A 22,034-nucleotide genomic window follows, 5' to 3' on the forward strand; every position below is an offset into this window, starting at 1 on the left:
AAGTACCTATTATTCTAATGTAAAATTACTTAATAAAATTGCATACCTGCATACGCTGATTAACATCCTTAATAAGTGCACCATGGCTCATCATAAGTTTTATGTTTTCGGATTCAGCTCTCCGAATCTTCCGAACTAGTTCCTGAGGAGGCAAACGGAGCAGTTCTTCGTCGCTCGCTCTATTATTTCCAGAAGATGCCATTATATTTAGAACCATAAATATGCAGAGGTCTCATATTCAAGAAAATTTCTCGCTAGCATTCCCTCAAGTTAATAATAAATGTCACACGAAAACGCACAGTAAGAAAAGGGGCTTATGTTATTAAATTTTGCGAAAGGAAATACAGAGCGATTTCATGCAATTGAAAATTATTAATAATTGCTTACTTTAATATTAATTATTGATAAATTAACATTTATACAAAAGTTTGATTGTAATCAATTTATTTTATGATATACACAGTTGAGATTATTATACTCACACAATTTATGTGATAAAATTAATAGTATATGGAATAATCCCTATTGTTAAACGTTGTTTCATTTATAAATGCTTTTTTTCTTTAAATGAGCTTATTTAATATTTCTATACGCTTTATCTTTCACTTAAAAACTAATTTTAAGGTTCTCTTCATTCAAAAATATTAAAATTTAATTTACACGTTTAATTTTATTTTTAAATTAGTCTTATCTTTATTCAACAGCTCATAGCATTGTGAAATGCCAAATCGAAGAAAATTATCAGAAACCATAATTACTTTGCTATTACTTTCGTATTTCAATAGCAAGAGCATAACTTCATGACCTCTTGCAAAAAAAAAAATAAAAAAAATTATACAGATTGAAAATCAACAGTTAGCATAAGAGGCAATAAATATCTTAAAACTATTAAATAATATTTCGAAATTCGAATTGGAAACTATTAATTAAGTCGACGATTTAAGACTTGAAAACTACAGTCACATTACTCATAACAAACACATTTCCCACTGCTTGTCAATTAAGCAGACAAATCGACAACAGAAGAATTTTTCTTGGTGCATCAATACATCTTTTAACTCGAAAGATGAACGCTCCATCGGGCATAGCTTAAAAAACCGCTACCTGTTAGTAGCCGCCGTTGCGTATTAGAACCAACTGGCATCTTTTTACACAATTGCTTTATGGCAACAGCTTGAATAACCAATGAAGTTTTAGAGTAGCATTTAACTTTTCAAACGTGTTGTATCTGGTAGATTAAAGATGTTAGTTCGTTGTGAATTACTATGTAGCAAGTAATAGTTTTACTTCGCTATTCGTTTTGCTTGGGATTTTTTTGTAATCCATAGTTTTGCTTAATACTTGGAATTTTAATTTCGTAAAGAGATGAATACTCCCAGTGAAGAAAAACTGCGTCAAATGCCATTTAGTGAACTTAAAAAATATGCGAGAGCTCGGGGTGTCAGATCTACCATGAAGGTAAGTAAACGGAAATAGTCTTCTTAACATTTGAATGTATGACTATAACATTTCAGTGATATTTGTAAACAACTGCATATCTTTGTTTATAGATTGCAGATATAGTCTTGCTTTGAATAACAGAAATAGGTTTTACTTTCTCTTCAAATTTCATTTTAAGCTAAAAGGGAGTTGACGTTAGAGTTTTTTTAATAATAAACACAATCTATTAATCTTTAATGCATTCTGGTCTAATTTTGACGCATGTTTAAAAACGTATCTGATAGTAATTTAAAAATTGCATAAGGAAAATAATTTTTTACCTTTGAAAAAATATTTTCTGGCTATTTAAGTACGTAATCTGTACAAAAAAGTTGGGTTAAAATGCGGTTTAGCCCACTGCTTGGCGATTGTTTTTCAATGGGCAATAAACGCGCCAACATGACTAACCCCATGTTTTGAAGCTGTGTTGTTATTCTGTTGCCACTAAATGTTATCGCCCTGTGTTATATTTAAAGAAATTAAATATTGAAAAATCTGCATAAATGTTTCTCGCATTGTGATAAAACAATGGTACCTATAGCCATCAAATTTTGAATAACATACGTTTCCAACCTAATATGGGCATCTGGAAGCCCAAACTTGGAATTTTTTTTATTATCTGATTGATATTTTGTAAAACTTGAACGAAATTTTTATTAGCAAACTCAAAGATAAAAAAAGGGGGCAACTGCAACACAGTACGGGGGGAAAAAATCATTTTTTACGTGCAGAGCGCAAAACTGTGTTGCAGAAATTCTAAAGATATGCTCATTTTAAAATTATTTTGCGATATTGCTGTTGAACTGAATTTTATGGTTTAAGTGTAAAGAACATTATATGATAAAGAAATGTAACACACAGAACGTTAAAAAAACTCCCTTTGGGCGTAATGTAAAATCTAAAAGCTTTCATTATTTTTATTTTATTTATTTATTTTTTTTTACTTGTTAATTCTGTTGCGGTTTGAATGTTATGTGTGTTGAATGTTTGAATGTTATGTGTCTTATGTGGATTCTTTTTTTAATCGAGTGTTTTTCCGCCCTGTGGGTTTTATCCTTTTTTCTGCATATATTATGGAAACGGCGTATAAACGTTTGTAAATTTATTTAAAGATGAGGGGGGATCCAAAAGGGTTTCCCCCTGATATAAATTCATATATAAAACCCCTCAAAAAGACTACATTTTTCTTGAAAAGGGTAAGTGAAAAAATTTTTCTTGTATGGTTCATTTTAAAGTTGTTTATTTTAATATTTTGTATTTCTTTTTGGCTCAATCCTAGAAGATTGGAAAAGCTAACGTTGTGCAATTCTCTGATTTTTTTTTTTAATGAAAATAGATCGATATGTACATGGGCAAAGCCAATGCAGTGTGCAATGCCGACGTTGTGCGCGATGCCGAGTTTGTGCAATTTTGGGATTTTTTTTTAAGTGAAAATAGATCGATGTGCACATGGGCAAAGCCAATGTGGTGCGCAATGCCGAGTTTGTGCAATTCTGGGATTTTTTTTAAGTGAAAATAGATCGATGTGCACATGGGCAAAGCCAATGTGGTGCACAATGCCGAGGTTGTGCGCGATGGCAAGTTTGTGCACTTCTGGGATGTTTTTTTAAGTGAAAATAGATCGATGTGTACATGGGAAAAGCCAATGTAGCCAATGTTTCAAATTGTGGCCAACAAATATTATCGCTTTGTATTATATTTAAAGGAATTAAACGATTAAAAATCTTCATAAATATATGTATGTTTCCCTCATTTTGATAAAACAACGGTACCTAGAAACATCAAATTTAGAATAACGTCATCCTCCTGCGAATATGGGCATCTGGAAGCCCAAATTTGAGACTTGGAATTTGTTTTATTATCGTTTCATATTTTGTAAAACTTTAACGAACTTTTTATTAACATACTGAGGAATTTCAAAGCAAGCAATGACAATGCTCTACAGATAAAAACATTTTTATCGCCAATGTGGTGCGCAATGCGGGGTTGTGCGCGATCCGAGTTTGTGCAATTCTGGAATTATTTTTAAGTGAAAATAGATCGATGTGCACATGGGCAAAGCTAATGTGGTGTGCAATGCCGAGGTTGTGCGCGATGCCGAGCTTAAAAAAAAATCCCAGTGCGCGATTCCGAGTTTGTGCAATTCTGGGATTTTTTTTAAGTGAAAATAGATGTGCACATGGGCAAAGCCAATGCAGTGCGCAATGCCGAGGTTGTGCAATTCTGGAATTTTTTTTTATGCGAAAATAGATCGATGTGCACATGGGGAAAGCCAATGTGGTGCGCGATGCCGAGTTTGTGCAATTCTGGGATGTTTTTTTAAGTGAAAATAAATCGATGTGCACATGGGCAAAGCCATTGTGGTGCGCAATGCCGAGGTTGTGCGCGATGCCGAGTTTGTGCACTTCTGGGATGTTTTTTTAAGTGAAAATAGATCGATGTGTACATGGGAAAAGCCAATGTTTCAAATTGTGGCCAACAAATATTATCGCCTTGTATTATATTTAAAGGAATTAAACGATTAAAAATCTTCATATATGTATGTTTCCCTCATTTTGATAAAACAACGGTACCTAGAAACATCAAATTTAGAATAATGTCACCCTCCTGCGAATATGGGCATCTGGAAGCCCAAATTTGAAACTTAGAATTTGTTTTATTATCGTTTCATATTTTGTAAAACTTTAACGAATTTTTTATTAACATACTGAGGAATTTCAAAGCAAGCAATGACAATGCTCTACAGATAAAAACATTTTTATCTCCAGCGTACGAGACTGTGTATCTGAAAATCTAAAGATATGCTTATTTTAAAATTGTGATATTTCTGTTGAACTGAATTTTACGGTTTTAGTTCGAAGAACATGATATTTAATTAATAAAGATAACACGCAAAGTGTTAAAAAAATGCACCTTTGGGGCATAATGTAAAATCTTAAATTTCAGATTTTATTTTGTTTTTTAATTTCATTATATTTGTTGTCTTTTTTTAAATTTCCTATCGTTGACAATATTACCTATCGTAGCTTTAGATATCGAAAAGCCATGGCTTTCACAGCGCTTTTTAATAACTAGATACGAATAAATTTCTTCGGAGAGAGCACAAATGTCCGAAGACAAATTGTCAATTAGCAGACGATATTTTATGCTTTCAAAACTATACTTGCAGTTAAAAAGAATTTCCAAGCAGACGATTTCTGTTGGAATTTTTACTTCGTAATTTGAGCAGTTAATTCATTTGCCGTTTGAATGTTCTTATGTGGTAGTTATCAATCGAGTGGTTTTATCTGTGTGTTTTTAACATTTTTCTGCATATATTTCGTTAAATAAACAATCGCTATGGATTTATCTGTGATGCTGAGAGAGGTGAGTAAATGTACATGTAAATTTATTACTTTATTGGAAATGAAAGGGAAACGTGCCGTCATTGTCAAAAAGACTTTTTATTTTCCTGAAAAGGATAAGTGAAAATATTTTTTCTTTTTAAAATTGCTTATTTTTAATGTTTTCTTATTTTCTTTCACTTTGAGAAATTAGATATTTTAAATGTATTAATGTGTAGAATTCTAATACGAGAGTATAGAACGTGGTTTAGGAACTTAAGAAAAAGGGAAATGAAAGCTGTGTATGATGTTGATATTCAATCATAAATATTTTTCTTTTTTATTAATGTAAAGCTTAAAAATTTTTAGAAAATAATGAAGATTGTTTACTTAAGATTGTTTTACTTACTAGTATGTAAGAGATGGTGTCGTTACATAGCAATAAGGTAATTTTGTAAAGATGATAAGTTAAAATGTTCCGCAATATGAAATTAAAATTAAAAAAAATCTGTTTTTATTTGTATAAATACTAAAGCTTAAAAATATTCACCCTGTATGAGAGACTGCGACGTTGTTTACAGTTTTAATAATTGTTACAATTCACTTACCGTATTATAGTAGTTTGAAATACAAAAAATTTAGTATACTTATTTCTACATCTGTAGAGAATACATTGTGACGTCACAATCTTAGTCCCACCCATTTATGAACGTCACATAGCTCTGCGTTCGCAACTTTGTTTATGCAACGTATTCTGATATTTTACTGGCGATTTAAAAAATCGCCAAGCAGGGGCCTAAAGCACATTTTCACCAAATGTTGTAGAGTAGACTTTAAGGTACCCCTTGTATTATGGCGAAGTTGTTTAATTTATCGCCAAGTTGTTTCATTTTTATGGTATCCTGAGTAGTTGAATGTTATGGAAACCCTGTTGTGACGTAATCGGGTGCATGATTCTGGGAAATTTTGAATCATGGGATATTTTGTAAGCGTTTTTGTGGTGTGTGTTGGTTTGATTCTTTAGACGGTAGAATGGCCGAATGTAGTAAGATTAATTTGAAGTTTCTGTACGATTTAAAGTGAAAGGGGAAAAGAGCTTTAATTGACTGGCATGTAAATGAAGGTTTACTTACTAGCCATTATAAGTGTCCTTTATGTAGGATATGCATCTAGTCAAACGGAAAAACCGTTTAGATGGATTTGAATGGGTTTGTAGAAAGAAAGGTTCAGATGGTCACTATGTGAAGCATTCGATCAGAAAGAGTACTTGGTTTGAAAAACACCATTTGAGTATGATTGATATTTTGATTTTACGTGGCTCTGGTTGTACGAAGCGACCTCGAAAATCATGGTAAGTGAATATTTGCTTTTGGTAGTGCTTAAATGTATAACATGTTTTTCCTTTTTTTATGTTATTTTATTGTTTGGTTTAAAATGCATTTTATTGAGATTATGTATTTTTTGTTTGCCTATATTGTAGAATTTGGTGCTCCTTTGACTAAAGTGATTTGATCCTTTGACTTTAGTGAAAATATATCGATGTGTACGTGGACAAAGTAAAGGGAGTGTGCAATGCAAGTTTGTGCAATTCTGGGATTTTTTTTAAAGTGAAAATAGGTTGACGCGTACATGGATAAATGCGCGCATACATGGAGTGCGCGGTGCCATTTTTGTGCAATTTGGGGATTTTTTTTAAGTGAAAGTAAGTCGATATGTACATGGATACCGAGTTTGTGCAACTGTTTGTCTTGTTATTTTGGCTTTGTGTAGTGGCGATTTTTGCGCCAAAAATCGCAAACCAAAATAACGAGTCAAAGAATTGTCCAAAATCGGTATCCATGTACCGCCAAGTTTCGCCAAGGGGTACCCTAAACTATACTTTTACCAAGTTGTAATAATAATGCTAAAAACAAAATATTGTTTACAATAAATTAGACAGGATAACTAACATTTACCAAATGAATAAATAGGGTTTGTAGAATTTATTAATCTATCACTAAGTTTGCATAATTTATGCACCTTAATTTTCACTTCTGAATTAGAAAATATGTATATTCTCAAGTATCTTTTGCAGCTAGAAGCGTAACTCATGCACTTGAATTCTTTGCTTGAAATTTGTAAATCTGTATATGCTTAAATAAAAAGTTCATGCATTTAATAATTTATAAAATTTCTTAACTGATTTCTTTTTTTTTTTTAAATAATGACTAACTTGGTAACTAATATTTTCAACTGAGATTCTTCTAGTCATCACAGACTAGAAGAGAATTTAAGGTACTTTTCCGTTTGGCCGGCGCAGGCGATAAAGTTGCCAATAATGGTACAACTGATGCCAAACGGAATATCCTCGCTTGTAACCTTTTACGCATCATTTTCAAAACAAATCGCAGCCATTTCTTATCAGATTGATTGTTTCTTTCAATACTGGCATACAATTACATAGAATTTTTATCAGATAGTTCAATTTTATGCCCTATGGCCATTCGCGGTAATTAAGTCAATTAGGATGCAATCACAGCGCTCATCCGAAGGCGAAAATATAGAAAAGACAAAGTTAAGTGTTAAATTCATCAGTTCTAATGAAAATGCATTAGCGAAGTAAAGCACTACGGTTTTACATAATTTCTGAGTAAGCTATTCGTATGAATTGAAATAATTCTTTCATTCCAAATTAAAATTTAACTTGAAATTAATGTAGATAATTACTGAGAGAATTAGATTTTTGTAGCGTAGTTTACGTGACATGAGATCACTTGGGGTTACGGGATATGAACCGGCGAATCAGGATGTTGAACATTGATAGCAGAGTAAATTCTTAAATTAATGTCTCTTACAAATTTATAGTCTTTATTTATTAGCTTTTTACAAAATTTTCAACGATATTAAAATGTTTATGCCTTCAAAATAAAAATTTCTTAGAACTAACATTTGTTACATTTTTTTAGAACTAAAATTTGTTAGCATTTTTTATGTGTATACTGTATGTTGTCGCCAATAAAGCCTGCTTGGCGAGATTTGCGCCGGCGAAACGGAAAAGTACTGAATTTAATTTTTTGGTGAAATTTTACAATTGGGTGCCCTTTGTTTTTTTTTTTTGGCTATTCTTTTTGACGCCAAGATCGACACCAGGAGAGCACAATTTCAAAATATCCGCTACACAAAACCATAATAAGAAGTAAAAGAATTGCACAAACTTGGTGTCCATGTACACAGCGATCTATTTTCACTTAAAAAAATATCTGAGAATTACACAAACAAGGCATCTTGCTTTACCTTAACTTTGTCCGTGTACACAGCGATTTATTTTCACTTAAAAAAAATCAAGTTGCTAAAACAAAATTAAAACAGAAATGGGAATTTCATCGCCAAAATTGAACAAAATTTGTCGCTAATCGAAGAGGCAGCCAGTTCTACACTAGAGCCAATTTTTTAATTGTGGAGAAAATAAGATATTTGTGAGTATTAATAACTGTATGTCACAGGTATCATCTATTGATAATTATATGATGCAGTTATAAATTTTAATTATATTCTCATTAAAAATTTGGGGGAAAGTGCAGAATCACCCACTGCTTTGCACATTTTTATGAATTGCATGAACTCGATATCCATGTACACATCGACCTATTTTCACTTAAAAAAACACGAGAGATTTTCACAAGCTTGCCATTGCACAATCCCTTAATTTTGTCCATATACACATTAATCTATTTGCACTTAAAAAGTCAAAGGAAATTGACAAAAATCCAATTCTTTTTATTCTTGTAAAAAGCGGCAAACAAAATGCGCCAAATAACAGAGTGATTCTGCACTTCACCTCTAATTTTTTTTTTTTTGTATGTAAATACATATGACAGCACCTTTTTGTTTCGCAGGGTTCTACGACCCTTTCTAGTATATACGATAAAGCAAGGTATCTCAACCAGGATACAGGAATTTCGTAGTTTCAGGAAAGAGTGTGGCTAGCTTTTTATTTACCTGTGAAGTACAGTCAAAAGTCATTAATTTGGAATCGTCGGGACTTCGGCGATTCCAGATTATAAATCATCAGTTTAAATCTGGTAAGATGGCATGCAGAAATTACAAAATTAAAAATATTAAACCGTAATTTATGAAATAAAGAACAATTATGATCTAAAGGGTATCAAAATTTACAAAAAGAAAAAGCTTAATATTTATTTGTTTACTTTATTAAACATTTCCTTCAATGTAAGTTGCTTCGTTTCATGTGATAATACTTTCTCTTTAATTCTATTAAACAGACATAATTTCTTGTTTAGTTACAAAGTTCCGCTGTTCAAGTCCTATAATTGCAGTGTCGAGAATACTGACTAATTTGTCAATCGAAATTTTTTCGTTTTCAATAACCTCTGTGTCACTTTCTTCACTATTAGAAGCGAATTATAATGATGAGGAACTTGATTTAAATCATATCAAAGATGGAGTACATCGAGATGAAATACTACATTTAGTAAGGAATTATAAGCCAAATAAAATAAAAACATCTGCCCTGAAGATAAGGATAGTGCTGACAAGTCAACTTCCAGTTAATTGCGCACCGCGACGTTCCCTCCCCCACCCCCCCCGCAGAGCAGCGTGAAATTGATAAACAGATTTCGAATTTCGAAACATACTTTTGCTTTGTAGATCCTTTACATATTAGTAAATATATATCGGAAATTCTATTTGACATAATCGAAAGTTCAAGCTTACTTTTATAAAATTGCTCTAACAGTCTGCAAAAAATAATAAGCCGGATCCAATTCGAAGATTAAGGAACAACGCAATCGGCAACATTAACTGAATTAGATAATTTTAGCTTAGCTTATACCTTCTGTTATACATTAAACCAGGGGTGTTTGTGCTCCGGGGATTTTGAACTTCGATACCCGGAAATTCTGGGGATCGTCGTTCAAAAGGAAGTAGGAATAATAATGAATTATTTATTTTGATCTGGGTAATTTTGTTTGCTTTGAAAGCAGAAAACGCAAGGTAAGTGCGTGTGGTGAAAACTTTTCCTTTCTTTCTCTAAAGGCAGTGATAATGCGTGAAAGGGAGGGGAAACTTCTTTTTTGTTCTTTCCTTATTGCGAGTTATGACTCATTCCCCCTGTTCTCGGACATTCTCTTCTAGATTCTTTTCGGCAAGTAGGCGCGGCAGAAAAAAAAAAGGGAAAAACTTCGTTCGACCAGATGTGCGATCACATGACTTTGGGTTCAAAGGTCTTATCTCACCTGGCGTGGTGCCAATAAGTAGAGAAGGGGGATTTTTCACCGTATTAGCTATTTGTCATTGATGGCTTCTCACTTTTTTTTCTCCGCTGTGTAAAATTTTCGTTTCATTTATTGATGCACGTGTAAATTTTTCGTTTCATTTATTGAAATATTTTTTTTATTTATGTACGCAAGAGAATTTCACTATTAAATTTCTCGATATAAATAGTGATATTATACAATTAGAAGATGGTGTCCGGAATGCATTTAGGTGGAATTGGATTGAACGGAGAGATGGTAATGGGAATATCATTGGCATATGGTGCAAGAAAATAAATGTTGCTGGACAAGCATATTGTGTTTTTTGTAACTCATTGCTGAAGTATGGTGGGGAAGGATTCAAGGCTTTCACAAATCATTCTAAAACTGTGACACACATAAAATATTCAAAGTGCATTAGACATTCAATGACTTTAAGTGATTATGCTAATTCAAAAAATACTGATGACTTACTGGAGACTGATGCTTGGCCATTGGATACAGTGACAAGAAAAGCATGCCAAGAGGTATTAATAACTTCGTTTATCGCCGAGAATTCTCTTTCTTTCAATGTAGCTCCCAATTTAATTGAACTCTGCAAACAGTTGAGCCGCGATCAGACGGCACTAAACTCGTCGGAAATGTCCAGGACTACTGCATGTTATAAGATGAAATATGGGCTTGCAAAAACTAATAAGGAAAATATCATTAAAACTTTAAAGGAGACTCCATTTTCTCTAAATTTGGATGAAAGTACTAGCAATGCTCAAGAAAGTATACTGGCAATATTGGTGCAGTTTTATGACAACAATCAAAATGAAGTTGTAGTTCATCATTTTGAATCTCTAAAGATGGAATCTTGCAATTCAGAAGCTGTTTTTAAAGCAGTTGTTAATACTATTGAAGATAATAATATTCCATGGGCAAACCTAATTAGTGTATTAATGGACTCATGTAACACCATGCATGGAAAAAAGAAAAAAGGTGTTGAAACCAGACTACGATCAAACAAAGCACCCCACTTATTAGATATTGATGGTGACACATGTCACACAGCTAAAAAAAATTTGCTTCATGTTTTGATAGATAGTTAGAAGATTTGTTTGATGACATATATTTTGATATGAAAAGCTGCAGTAAAAGAGAAAATTTTTTAAAAATCTGTGAATCCCTTGCCATTAAAAATCTTAAGCCCTTGAAGAGACCAGACCATAGGTGGGTGTACATTTTATGTGTTTTAGAAAGAATCAAAGATCTGTGGGATGCTCTTATTGCATTTTATTTTCACTACTTGGATAAAACTGATAAAGGGGATTATTTTTCTTATGTTGAAACTGTATACAATAAAAGAAATATTTCTGCAGCTCAGAAAAAAATTGTTGAAGGGGTGTATTCTTGCTTGCATTCCCAACAACTCACAAAGGATGCTTTAGCTCGGAAAAAAAGAATACTAAATGGGTTATTTGTTATGCAAAACAAAACTTTATTGCATATGGCGTTATATTCAGCAGTATTACCAGAGTTCAACACATATATTAAATTATTTGAAACAAAAAAACCAATGCTTCATTTAATACATTCCAGTATTTATAAATTGATGGCAAAATTTTTCTTTTTTTATGAAGCCTGAAAATATAGAGTGCAAATCTTATAATGATTTATTAAAGGTTGATGTCACAAATCCAGAATTCCATCTACCTAGCAAAGTAATATTTACTGGTGCAGAAGCTTCCACTCTCCTGAAGAAATTATCAAAAAATCATCTAATAACAAAAGAATTCCAAATTTCTCTGATGAAAGCTTATACTAATACAGCACAGCATATGAAACAGAAATTACCCCTTAAAAATTCATATCTAATTAGTTTTACAGCATTAGATCCAGAGCTAAGAGGTAAAACCAGTACAATATTAGCTTTTGAAAAATTATCATCTTTTATGTCCCATATTTTTAGTGATAATGAAAAGTCAAAAGTAGAAGCTGAAATAAGGTTATACCAGAGTGATATTGATATCACCAAAGAAATGCTCTACACATCTGATGAAAGTGGAAATCAAGTCAAGTGTACAATTGATAAATATTGGTGGCCCATTAGTGAAAAGTGCATTTAACTTAATGGATACACTTGTCACTGACTATAGAACCTCTCTTAAGATTGATTCCCTAGATGCAGTGCAGACTATTAAATATGATTTAATGGCTTCTAAAGAAACCTCATGTGAAAAATATGGCTAAAAAAATCCAATGACTGATCCAATTCACAAAGATCTCTTACTGAATATGAACAGAAGTTGGAAAACATATCAAGAGGACTTAAAAACATGTATTTCAGATGAGTCACCTATAAAAGTCTCGGAAAAACCTTCTACATTAGCAGAAAAGCAAACTGCTTCTACCTCTGCATGTGCAGTTCTCGAGGAAATTTCTTCAACTGTAAATGAGGAAAATAAAAGTCAACCTTCCTGCAATTATGAAGTTCACCACAAAAGAAAGACAAGCCCACAAACATCAGAAAATTTAAAAAAAGCAGCAGAAATTAGATAATTTTTTTTTAAAGAATTAATTCAGGTAATTTAAAATATTTACATAAAATGTAGTAGTTTATATGTTTGAAAATGTATGATTATTGATTTTGCAAAAAAAGTAATTCATTGAACTTTTATAATTAGGTCATTCAATACTTCATAATTGTAATTTTTCATTTCTCTCCCCCCCCTTTCTCGAAACTCCAAAATGTCCAAATGTCCAAAAAATAAGGGGCAATGTTTAGTAAGTCCATAAAAGTTTCAGGGGATTTTTTGGGGTCCCACAAACACCCCTGTTAAACGCGCATGTGTAAACGTATTATGCGCACACGCATAGTCGCAGCTGAAAAGGTCTTGCGCGCACGCATAAACGCCTATGCACATGCGTCAACACGACGCATGCGCAGAAAGTTTGTAGCTTTGAGGTCCGTATTATGGGTGTCCGAATTATGGGTGGTTGCAGGAGCATTTTTTAAACCGAAACTCATTACATTAAATTCGTATAAACCGAAAAGAGTGATGATAGCCGTTTTACATTTGTCTTCTTCTGCAATGGGAATTTGAAAATAAGCTTTGAATAAATCAATTTTAGAAAAAATTATTGTACCTCTTAAAATATGATGAAAATCTTCAATGCGAGGAATTTGGTATCGATCAGGTATCGTCTGCGCATTCAATCGTCGGTAGTCTCTGCAAGGATGATATGAACCATCCTTTTTCGTAACAAGGTGCAAGGGGCTTGACCACTGGGAGTTTGATGGACGAATTATTCCATTGTCAAGCATAAATTTAAATTCCTCTTTAGCTATAGCTAAGCATTTTGGATCGAGCTGTTGTGCCTTTGAATAAACGGGTTGACCATCAGTCGTAATAAAATGTGTAACACCATGTTTAATTTGTGTAGGAAAGAGGTTAGGTTTAGAAATTTCGGGATATTTCGACAGTAAATCGAAAATTTTTATGGATTTATTTAATGTGGTTACTGAGTAATCACTGGAAATAGCAGCGACATCACACTGGACACAAAGCTGTGTTACGCCATCAATTAATTTTTTCTTATTTATATCGATAAGCAATTTATATTTGTGAAGAAAGTCAGCTCCTAAAATACCTTTGTGACATCAGCAATTATGAATGGAAACTGAAAATCACGACGTAATCCCAAATCAAGAGTTAGCGTTTTTATGCCATAAGTGGAAATATCTGCATACATTTTAGCCATTAGCTGCATACAGTTTGTATTCAGTTTTACATTTATTCTGTGAAGTAGCAGAAATTATGCTTACGTCAGCTCCGCTATCAATAAGAAAGTGCAAATTTGATCTTCGGTCACGAACGAATAAACGAAATTTGCGACAATCCTTCATATTTTCTGCAGCAGCGTTTGCCACTAAACCTACTGGAAATTCGAGTTTTCCTGATTTTTGGAATCGTTTTTTACCCAAGCACACGGAGGCTAGCATTTCTCTGGAATGCAGTTTGCTCCAAAATGAAAATGATAAAAACAAAATTTGCCAGTAGGGTCATATCGTTTACGAGATCGTGAACGGGAATTACGTAAATCCGAGTCCCTGCGTCTTGAGTGAATGGTTATTTGATCAATTTTTTGTTCAAGAAAGGTAATTCTTTGCAACAAATCATTTGTGAGAACGGAAGGAGCATTAGCACTAAATACTTCTGGTTTCCGATTCATATCACTAATTTTATCTGCCATAGACACTAACTTGGTTACATCTTCATCACTGACTAATAATATATTTTTTATTGAGTCTGGTAGCTTCTCCAGCCATAAAGTTTTGATTAGATTTTCAGACACATCTGTATTAGCAACTGATCTCAACTTCTGCAAAAGTTGGCCTGGTTTCATGTCTCCAAGTTCGATACCAGTAATCAAACGTTTAATCCGTACATTTTCACTTCCTTTGAATAAATGTAAGAACCTAATTTTAGCATCCGAATATTTTGTGGCACTATCGTTCGTTACGATGTCCCAAATATTTTCGACGAACTTAGGTTCAAGCTGTGAAACTAAATAATTAAATTTTGTTTCCTCTGAAACGATATTACTAATTTTGAACTGAGCTTCAACTTGAAAAAACCATATTTCCGGTTTATCAATCCAAAAAGGAGGTATTTTTACACTCACCTTATGAAGCTCCCGTGACTGCATCCTATCTTTCATAGCAGTTTCAGAAGAGTCATTTGTTGACATTTCGAAAATTTATCAGGGTCACCAAGATGTGGCCTTGGCTACTAATGTTTAAAATTAATTTATGACTAGGAACAGCATGAATTATAAACAAATAGCTAAGTTATTGCATTTTATTTTCCGGCTATCGAAATGCGACGCTACGAGCAACGTTTTGAAACCAAAACCTAGCAATCATGAATCAGAACTAGAACCAATTGCCATTCAGCATAAAGAAATTTAAATATAAATATGAACTACTTATTGCCATTCAGCATAAAAGAAATATAAATATGAATATTAACAAAATATTAAAGTTAATTTTATAAAATAATTAAATACATGAACAAATATATGAAATAAAAAATAATTATTTCTCATGCAATAACTGGGCCACTACACAGACAACTGTTAAGAATGAAAGAAAAAGTGCTTGCACTACACATACAGAACTGTTAAGAATGAAAGAAAAAGTGCTTGCACATGTTTTATATTTGTTTATGGAAATGTACACCTACATATTCATGTAGTATGTATGTTTGCACTGATATAATATGGTATAAGTGCAGATATGCACATAAAGCGGAAAGCATGCGTACCCTTCAATGGGAATAACGTATATACAGACACATACATGTACACATACAGGCACACTGTGCATTTATATTGTTGCGTGCGTACGGGTTCGTTATGAAATGAATGCACAAGTCCGATGAAAAATGAACAAAAATTTATTATTATCAAAACAAAAATGCTTAAATTTTCTCAAATTATCATGCAGTATTACAATATCTCACAGTAGTTATCTTTTAACTACTCAAATATCCAATAGAACGTAATTCAAAACAGCTAAAGAACGCTAATCCACGAATTCGCTACAATCAACAAGAGCAGTTTTCTAAACAACAACAAACTAAGCAAGCAACTACAAACTGAGATGTTTTCCTCCTTTTATAAGATTTTAAAATCACGCGCTAGAATTTTCCAGTACTTTCTCGAAATCAAAAAGAGATATTTATTTATTTAATGCACGCGCTCTTGTATTTTCAATTTTCCGGCTTAGCTCTCTTTTAATATTCGTCACGCGCTGCACTGCGCGAGAAATAAAACCATTTAATTTGTAATTGAACTAACATTAGCTTTTTAAATAGCAAATTCGTAACACTGCCCCCTTCCCAAGGACTGCACGTCCCGGGCAGTACAATCCCTGGACAGGAAGCTAAACTTACAACTGTGGCATAAATGCATTAATAAGCATTACATTACAATATTAAACAACATGAACAATAAATGCAATAAATAAAACAAATCAAATGCTATCAAATACAAATCAAACACTAAATGCAAATCAAATACTAAATACAAATCAAATCAAATACACATTTAAAAACAAAATGGACCATGGTCTTATATTATTTACAATTATTTACATTATGTACTATGGCCATAGTAATGAGCTAACCTGTCGTAAGAGTTCGAAGACTCACGGATCCGAACCATGACGTCATTTAGCCTGTTTAGGATTGTGTGCGAACCATCCCAAGGTGACTGTAAATCAGGCCTGACTCCTTTTCGTCGAATCGGGTTCCACAACCACACCTTGTCTCCTTCGTTGGATCTATGTCCAGCAGCTCTCGTGTTGTATCTGGTCTTCACTTTCTCCGTCGCCAAGTTCACTCGCTTTCGTGCGGAACGGTGCATCACTTCAAAACGGGCCTTGACATCTTGGATGTGTTCCTCAGGCGATGAAGGCGCATCCGTACGGCGATGAAACAGGCGGTCACAAGGCAGACGAAGGTCTCAACCGAAGAGCATCTGAGATGGAGAATAGCTGGTAATCTGGTGTTTCTTTTCGACCCTAGCATGATTTCGGCTGCTTCTCGAGCTGGTTCTTTCGGACAAAGCGTCGACATTTCCAGGTGAGGATCCCTTCTTAGGATGGATAGTCATGTCTTTAGATCCTGAAAGCAGCTTGTTGTTTTTCAAGTCTAAGGAAAAATTGTATTTCCTTAAAAAGTCCAATCCGAGTATGCATGGATCTGTAATATCCGCCACATAAGCCGTGTGATGGTAGGCGGCACTTCCAAACGTGATGTTTACGTTTAACTTCCCAGTTATGTCGATCTTGTCACCAGACGCAGTCTGAAGGGTAACACAGGATGGCGTCCAAGTATATCTTTAAACTGTTCAGCTAAATCTTTCCTAATGATGGTAACATTAGCTCCTGTGTCAATGATCATACTGCAAGGAACTCCATCGATATTCCCATTGATGGACAGTCCGTTATTGTTGCCACTCACTGTATAAATTTTAAGAGCTTTAAAACAAGGTTTTTCACTATCTGGCAACCTCCGTTCCTCGATATGGTCACTAATTTGTTTACTGCGTTGTTGCTGGGAAATGGTCTTATTTTCCGTACCTCGGGGTGTTCTGCAGTTTCTTCGTATGTGGCCTTCAACTCCGCAGTTCCAACACTTTAGAATTAGTTTCTTTTCACTTCTGTTCCGTCTCAAGCCACTGACTTGTCTGGTAAAATCATCTGCTTTATATTCCGTACCCTGGGGTGTTCTGAAATTCCGTCTTAGGTGACCTTCACTACCACATCTCCAACACCTTAGAGCCACTTTCTTCTCGCTCCTACTCCGTATCAAATCTTCGACTTGTCTGGCTAAATCATCTAAACGAGCCATCAGTTGATCCACTGGCTCATGGACTCGCACAGCTCTAACTGGGTAGCGATCTCTACTAGTTGCTTGCTGGGCTGCCTCGAACATCATGGCGTACAACAGAGCGGTTTTTATGTCCTTTACATCTGCCATTCGAAGAGCTTTCTGTATTTCAGTATCTCGGATGCCGTCGATAAAGTATTGTAAGGACAGGATTTCCCTTGTTTCTGTCGGGCATTCCGTAAAGGCGAGATGGGACAGCCTTTCAACATCCGCGACGAGCTCCTGAAGTGTTTCGGTAGGCTTCTGTTGACGAGATTTTAATTGGAGCCTGCTGTAGTCTTTTAAACATTTCTCGCCGAAGCGCAGCTCCAAAGCGCCGGATAGAGCTTCGAAATCTAGCCTTTTGTTTTCGGGAAGAGTCTGAAGGATATCTGCTGCGTCGGCTCTTAGAGAAGCGGCGAGATGACAGGCCTTAGCTTGGGAATCCCATCCATTCGCATCCGCCACGATAGAAAATTGTGTCTTATACACCTGCCAGGAGGTCTTCCCATCATATGTGGATAGCTTCAGAGGTGGACGAGCAGGCATTGGTAAGAATTTAAAATCATCACTCCTGCTCCCTGCCGACGCTACGAATTTCTTTAAAGTATCCATTTCTTTGGCTACTGCAGAAACTCTCTCATCAATTTGTTGTTCGATTTGGTGTTGGACGGCACAAACTCTTCCTTCAATTCGTTCCTCCACAGCAGAAACTCTCCCTTCTATATGTTCTTTTACAGAAGAAACTCTTTCTTCTATTTCTTCTTTCACCGAAGAAACTCTTTCTTCAATTTGATCTTTTACAAAAGAAACTTTTTCTTCAATTTGTCCAACTTTATTTTCAACTGTGTCAATTCTGCCTTCCATAGCTTCAAATTTATTTTCTATTATGCAGGTAATCTCTCTTTTCATTTCTTCTTGACCTGCTTCAATCTTTTCTTGACCAGCTTGAACGGCTTTCATTTCGTCCTTAACAGATTCCTGGCCCAATTTCATTTCTTCCTTAACGGAGTTGACGGCCCCTTCCATCTTTCCTTGGCTAGATTTCATCTCTTCTTTCATTTCTTCTTTAAACGAGGCAAAGGCTGTTATCAATTGCCTTAATTGCTCTTCCATCGCTCTTGTTATTGGCATTCAAACCCCACTCCTGACACCAAAAATTGTTGCGTGCGTACGGGTTCGTTATGAAATGAATGCACAAGTCCGATGAAAAATGAACAAAAATTTATTATTATCAAAACAAAAATGCTTAAATTTTCTCAAATTATCATGCAGTATTACAATATCTCACAGTAGTTATCTTTTAACTACTCAAATATCCAATAGAACGTAATTCAAAACAGCTAAAGAACGCTAATCCACGAATTCGCTACAATCAACAAGAGCAGTTTTCTAAACAACAACAAACTAAGCAAGCAACTACAAACTGAGATGTTTTCCTCCTTTTATAAGATTTTAAAATCACGCGCTAGAATTTTCCAGTACTTTCTCGAAATCAAAAAGAGATATTTATTTATTTAATGCACGCGCTCTTGTATTTTCAATTTTCCGGCTTAGCTCTCTTTTAATATTCGTCACGCGCTGCACTGCGCGAGAAATAAAACCATTTAATTTGTAATTGAACTAACATTAGCTTTTTAAATAGCAAATTCGTAACACTATATATGTGCTTGCGTGTGGATTTATGAATAAGTGTATTAATATGTATGTGTATATATTTCATCATCAAGCTCTTGAAGTTTTTGTATTTCCTCTTCAGTCAGACCTCTTTTCCTTTTCGGCATATCGCTAGAAAAATGTCAAAATCATTCCTAAAAAACTTACGAAAGTATGCAATATTCTAAAGCAACGCAAGGCTCTGTTTACAATTTACAAATGCAGTTATCGCGAATTCTGTAGCTACGTAGCTACAAGAACTAAAAGGGAAAAATTGGGAAAAACCGGATTCTTAATACAAAGACCTTTGAAAGAGATAATTGGTTAAAACCCCAGGGACATCAAATTTGACATTTCACCCCCACTCTTTTAGTCTGGAACATGGAGGTAGGAAAGGAAGGAGGGGCCAGTCCGCACTAGAAGTGAAGCACTACTTTGAAGCTTGGGTCACCAGATGGGGTGTTCTTTGTTTACATTCAGAAGCTCGCTTGACACGGTTCTGATAGTATTTCGACACACGACAGTTCCATACAAATCGAAAAAGGGACACTTTCGCATGAAAGAAACATTCATAGTGTGATGGATAATACGAGGGCTATCCAGAAAGTAGATTACGTTTTGGAATAAAAAAATAAACAAAGTATAGGAAACAAATTTTATTATATACAGATGAAAGCCACACTCAAATACTACTTTTCTACATAGTCACCATACAAATTAAGGCATTTATCGTAGCGATGTACGAGCTTGGAAATTCCTTCGTCGAAAAATTCGGCCGCCTGCGCCTTCAACCACTTCGTTACCTCTTCTTGCAGCTGTGCGTCGTCATCAAAACGCTGCATAGCCAGCCACTTCTTCATTGCTGGGAATAGGTGGAAGTCGCTCGGTGCTAGGTCGGGACTGTACGGCGGATGAGGAAACAACTCCCACTTAAAAGATTCAAGAACTTTACGAGTGACATTTGCCGTGTGGGGCCGGGCGTTGTCGTGAATCAACAAGATCTTAGAGCTCAACATTCCTCTGCGCTTGTTTTGAATTGCTCTTCTGAGTTTTTGGAGAGTTTGGCAATACCTTTGAGAGTTTATTGTAGTGCCTCTTTCCAGGAAGTCCACCAAAATTACACCTTTTCTGTCCCAAAAAACAGTCGCCATCATCTTCCTTGCCGACATTGTTTGCATGCATTTCTTGGGTTTTTGGGGAGAACTTGTGTGCCCCCACTGCATTGATTGCAATTTCGTTTCACAGTTCACATGTTTCACCCATGTTTCGTCACCAGTAACGATGCGATCGAGTAAAGAGTCACCATCCTTATGGTAAGCGTCCAAAAAGTTCAACGCTGCAGCCATTCGCTGATTTTTGTGGTCCTCTGTCAAGATTTTTGGAATCCATCTTGCACAAAACTTGTGGTAACCAAGCTTTTCGCTGATGATTTCGTGCAACAAACTTCGCGAAATTTGTGGAAAACTCAAAGAAAGTTCCGTTATTGTGAAATTTCGATTTTCACGGACTTTAGCATCGACTTTTTCGAGAAGTTCGGCGGTCACTATGCTGGGTCTCCCACTTCGATCTTCGTCATGAACATTGGTTCGGCCATTTTGAAATCTTATGACCCACTGACGCACTCCACCTTCAGTGATAATGTTGTCCCCATACACTTCACGAAGCTGCCGATAGATTTCTATCGGTTTACAGTTTTTTGCAGTCAGAAACCTTATTACTGAGCGCACCTCGCAGCTCGCGGGATTTTCAATTAACGCAGACATTTCAAACCGTCACAGTATCTGAACGGAGCACAGCACGAACCTCTCACTAGCACGGCTAGATGCAGACTGAGCTGCGCAACGCTCTGACCCCAAGATGGCCGCGCTAGCCCTGCCCCTAGCGGACACAGACGGAAACGTAATCTACTTCCTGGATGGCCCTCGTAGCAGTTTGTATAGTTTAGTGACATTTACACAAAAATCACATCTTGGTTATTTTTCGATAACAACAGCGCGATTTTGATTATGAATTTGTTTTATAAAATTCTAAGCTGTTGAACTACAAAAATATAGATTTTAAGAAAAATGTTATGCTTAAAGAATGAAAAATACCTTACGGTACATTTAAAATTGTGTACGTCTTTCGATACCCTTGATAGAGTATTCGCTACTTTTATTTTATTTTCCAAACGCCAAAGTGTTTTAAATAAAACAATTTTTTTTTCACATCCATATATTATTGTTGCATATTATTGCAAAAAGCATGTTTATAATGATTATAAATGTTATCTAAATATATAATAACCTTAATATTGAATTGTAAACATAAATTGAAATCCTGTTGACAAATACGTTATAAAACTATTTAAGCAAGAATTGTTCGTATTGGAAAGCAATCTATTAAAAAAGGTATTGTAAAGCAAATGCTATGAGATGCACACTTAAAGTAATAAAGAGTTTTGGAATATGTATTGTTGAAATGAAGGGTAAAAAAAAATCTGATAAGTATAATTAAAAGAATTATTCCCCTTACATTTTATAATAACTCAGTTACAAGTTTTAAATAATACTTAAAAAAAAAAAAAAAAAAAAAAAACTTATTTTATTCCCTTTCAGAAATGTTCAGAGAAAGTCAAGTACTAAAGTACTACTTAAAGTATTTCGCTAATTCCTAATAATTCTCTAATTTAAAATGAACTGAATAGAGCATTAATTATAAATTGACTTACATTTTTCGATTTAAAAGATGCCTCAGAAGCCAAAAAATCATGTCATATTTAAGAAAGTATTTTAGGAAGAAGCTCTATAAATAGAAAAGAAATAATGCATAATTTTAATATTAATAATACAATAAACTTTGATCTTAATTTTTGTACCTTAACCGAATAAAATCGAATTACCTTACTTTTTTTTTCTAATGTA

General features: G+C 34.5%; 2 protein-coding genes across 4 annotated transcripts in view; one reads left to right on the forward strand and one right to left on the reverse strand.

The window, feature by feature from the left end:
- Positions 1-1,036, reverse strand: part of Ccdc85 (coiled-coil domain-containing protein 85) — a 38,458-nt gene extending 37,422 nt beyond the window's left edge. The window contains exon 1 of one of the 2 annotated variants that reach the window (XM_035376458.2): positions 47-1,036. In XM_035376458.2, the coding sequence (XP_035232349.1) occupies positions 47-217 (171 nt within the window). In that variant the 5' untranslated portion in view covers positions 218-1,036. The remainder of the gene's footprint in view (positions 1-46) is intronic. The other variant, XM_035376464.2, reaches the window with a different exon arrangement.
- A 165-nt stretch (positions 1,037-1,201) lies between these two features.
- Positions 1,202-22,034, forward strand: part of LOC118204987 (uncharacterized) — a 109,607-nt gene continuing 88,774 nt past the window's right edge. The window contains exon 1 of one of the 2 annotated variants that reach the window (XM_085815165.1): positions 1,202-1,458. In XM_085815165.1, coding sequence (XP_085671291.1) covers positions 1,366-1,458 — 93 coding nt within the window. In that variant the 5' untranslated portion in view covers positions 1,202-1,365. The remainder of the gene's footprint in view (positions 1,459-22,034) is intronic. The other variant, XM_085815164.1, reaches the window with a different exon arrangement.

This window comes from Stegodyphus dumicola, chromosome 4 (assembly GCF_044657685.1).
Source record: "Stegodyphus dumicola isolate Sdum_Otavi_A_Nest chromosome 4, ASM4465768v1".
NCBI lineage: Eukaryota > Metazoa > Arthropoda > Arachnida > Araneae > Eresidae > Stegodyphus > Stegodyphus dumicola.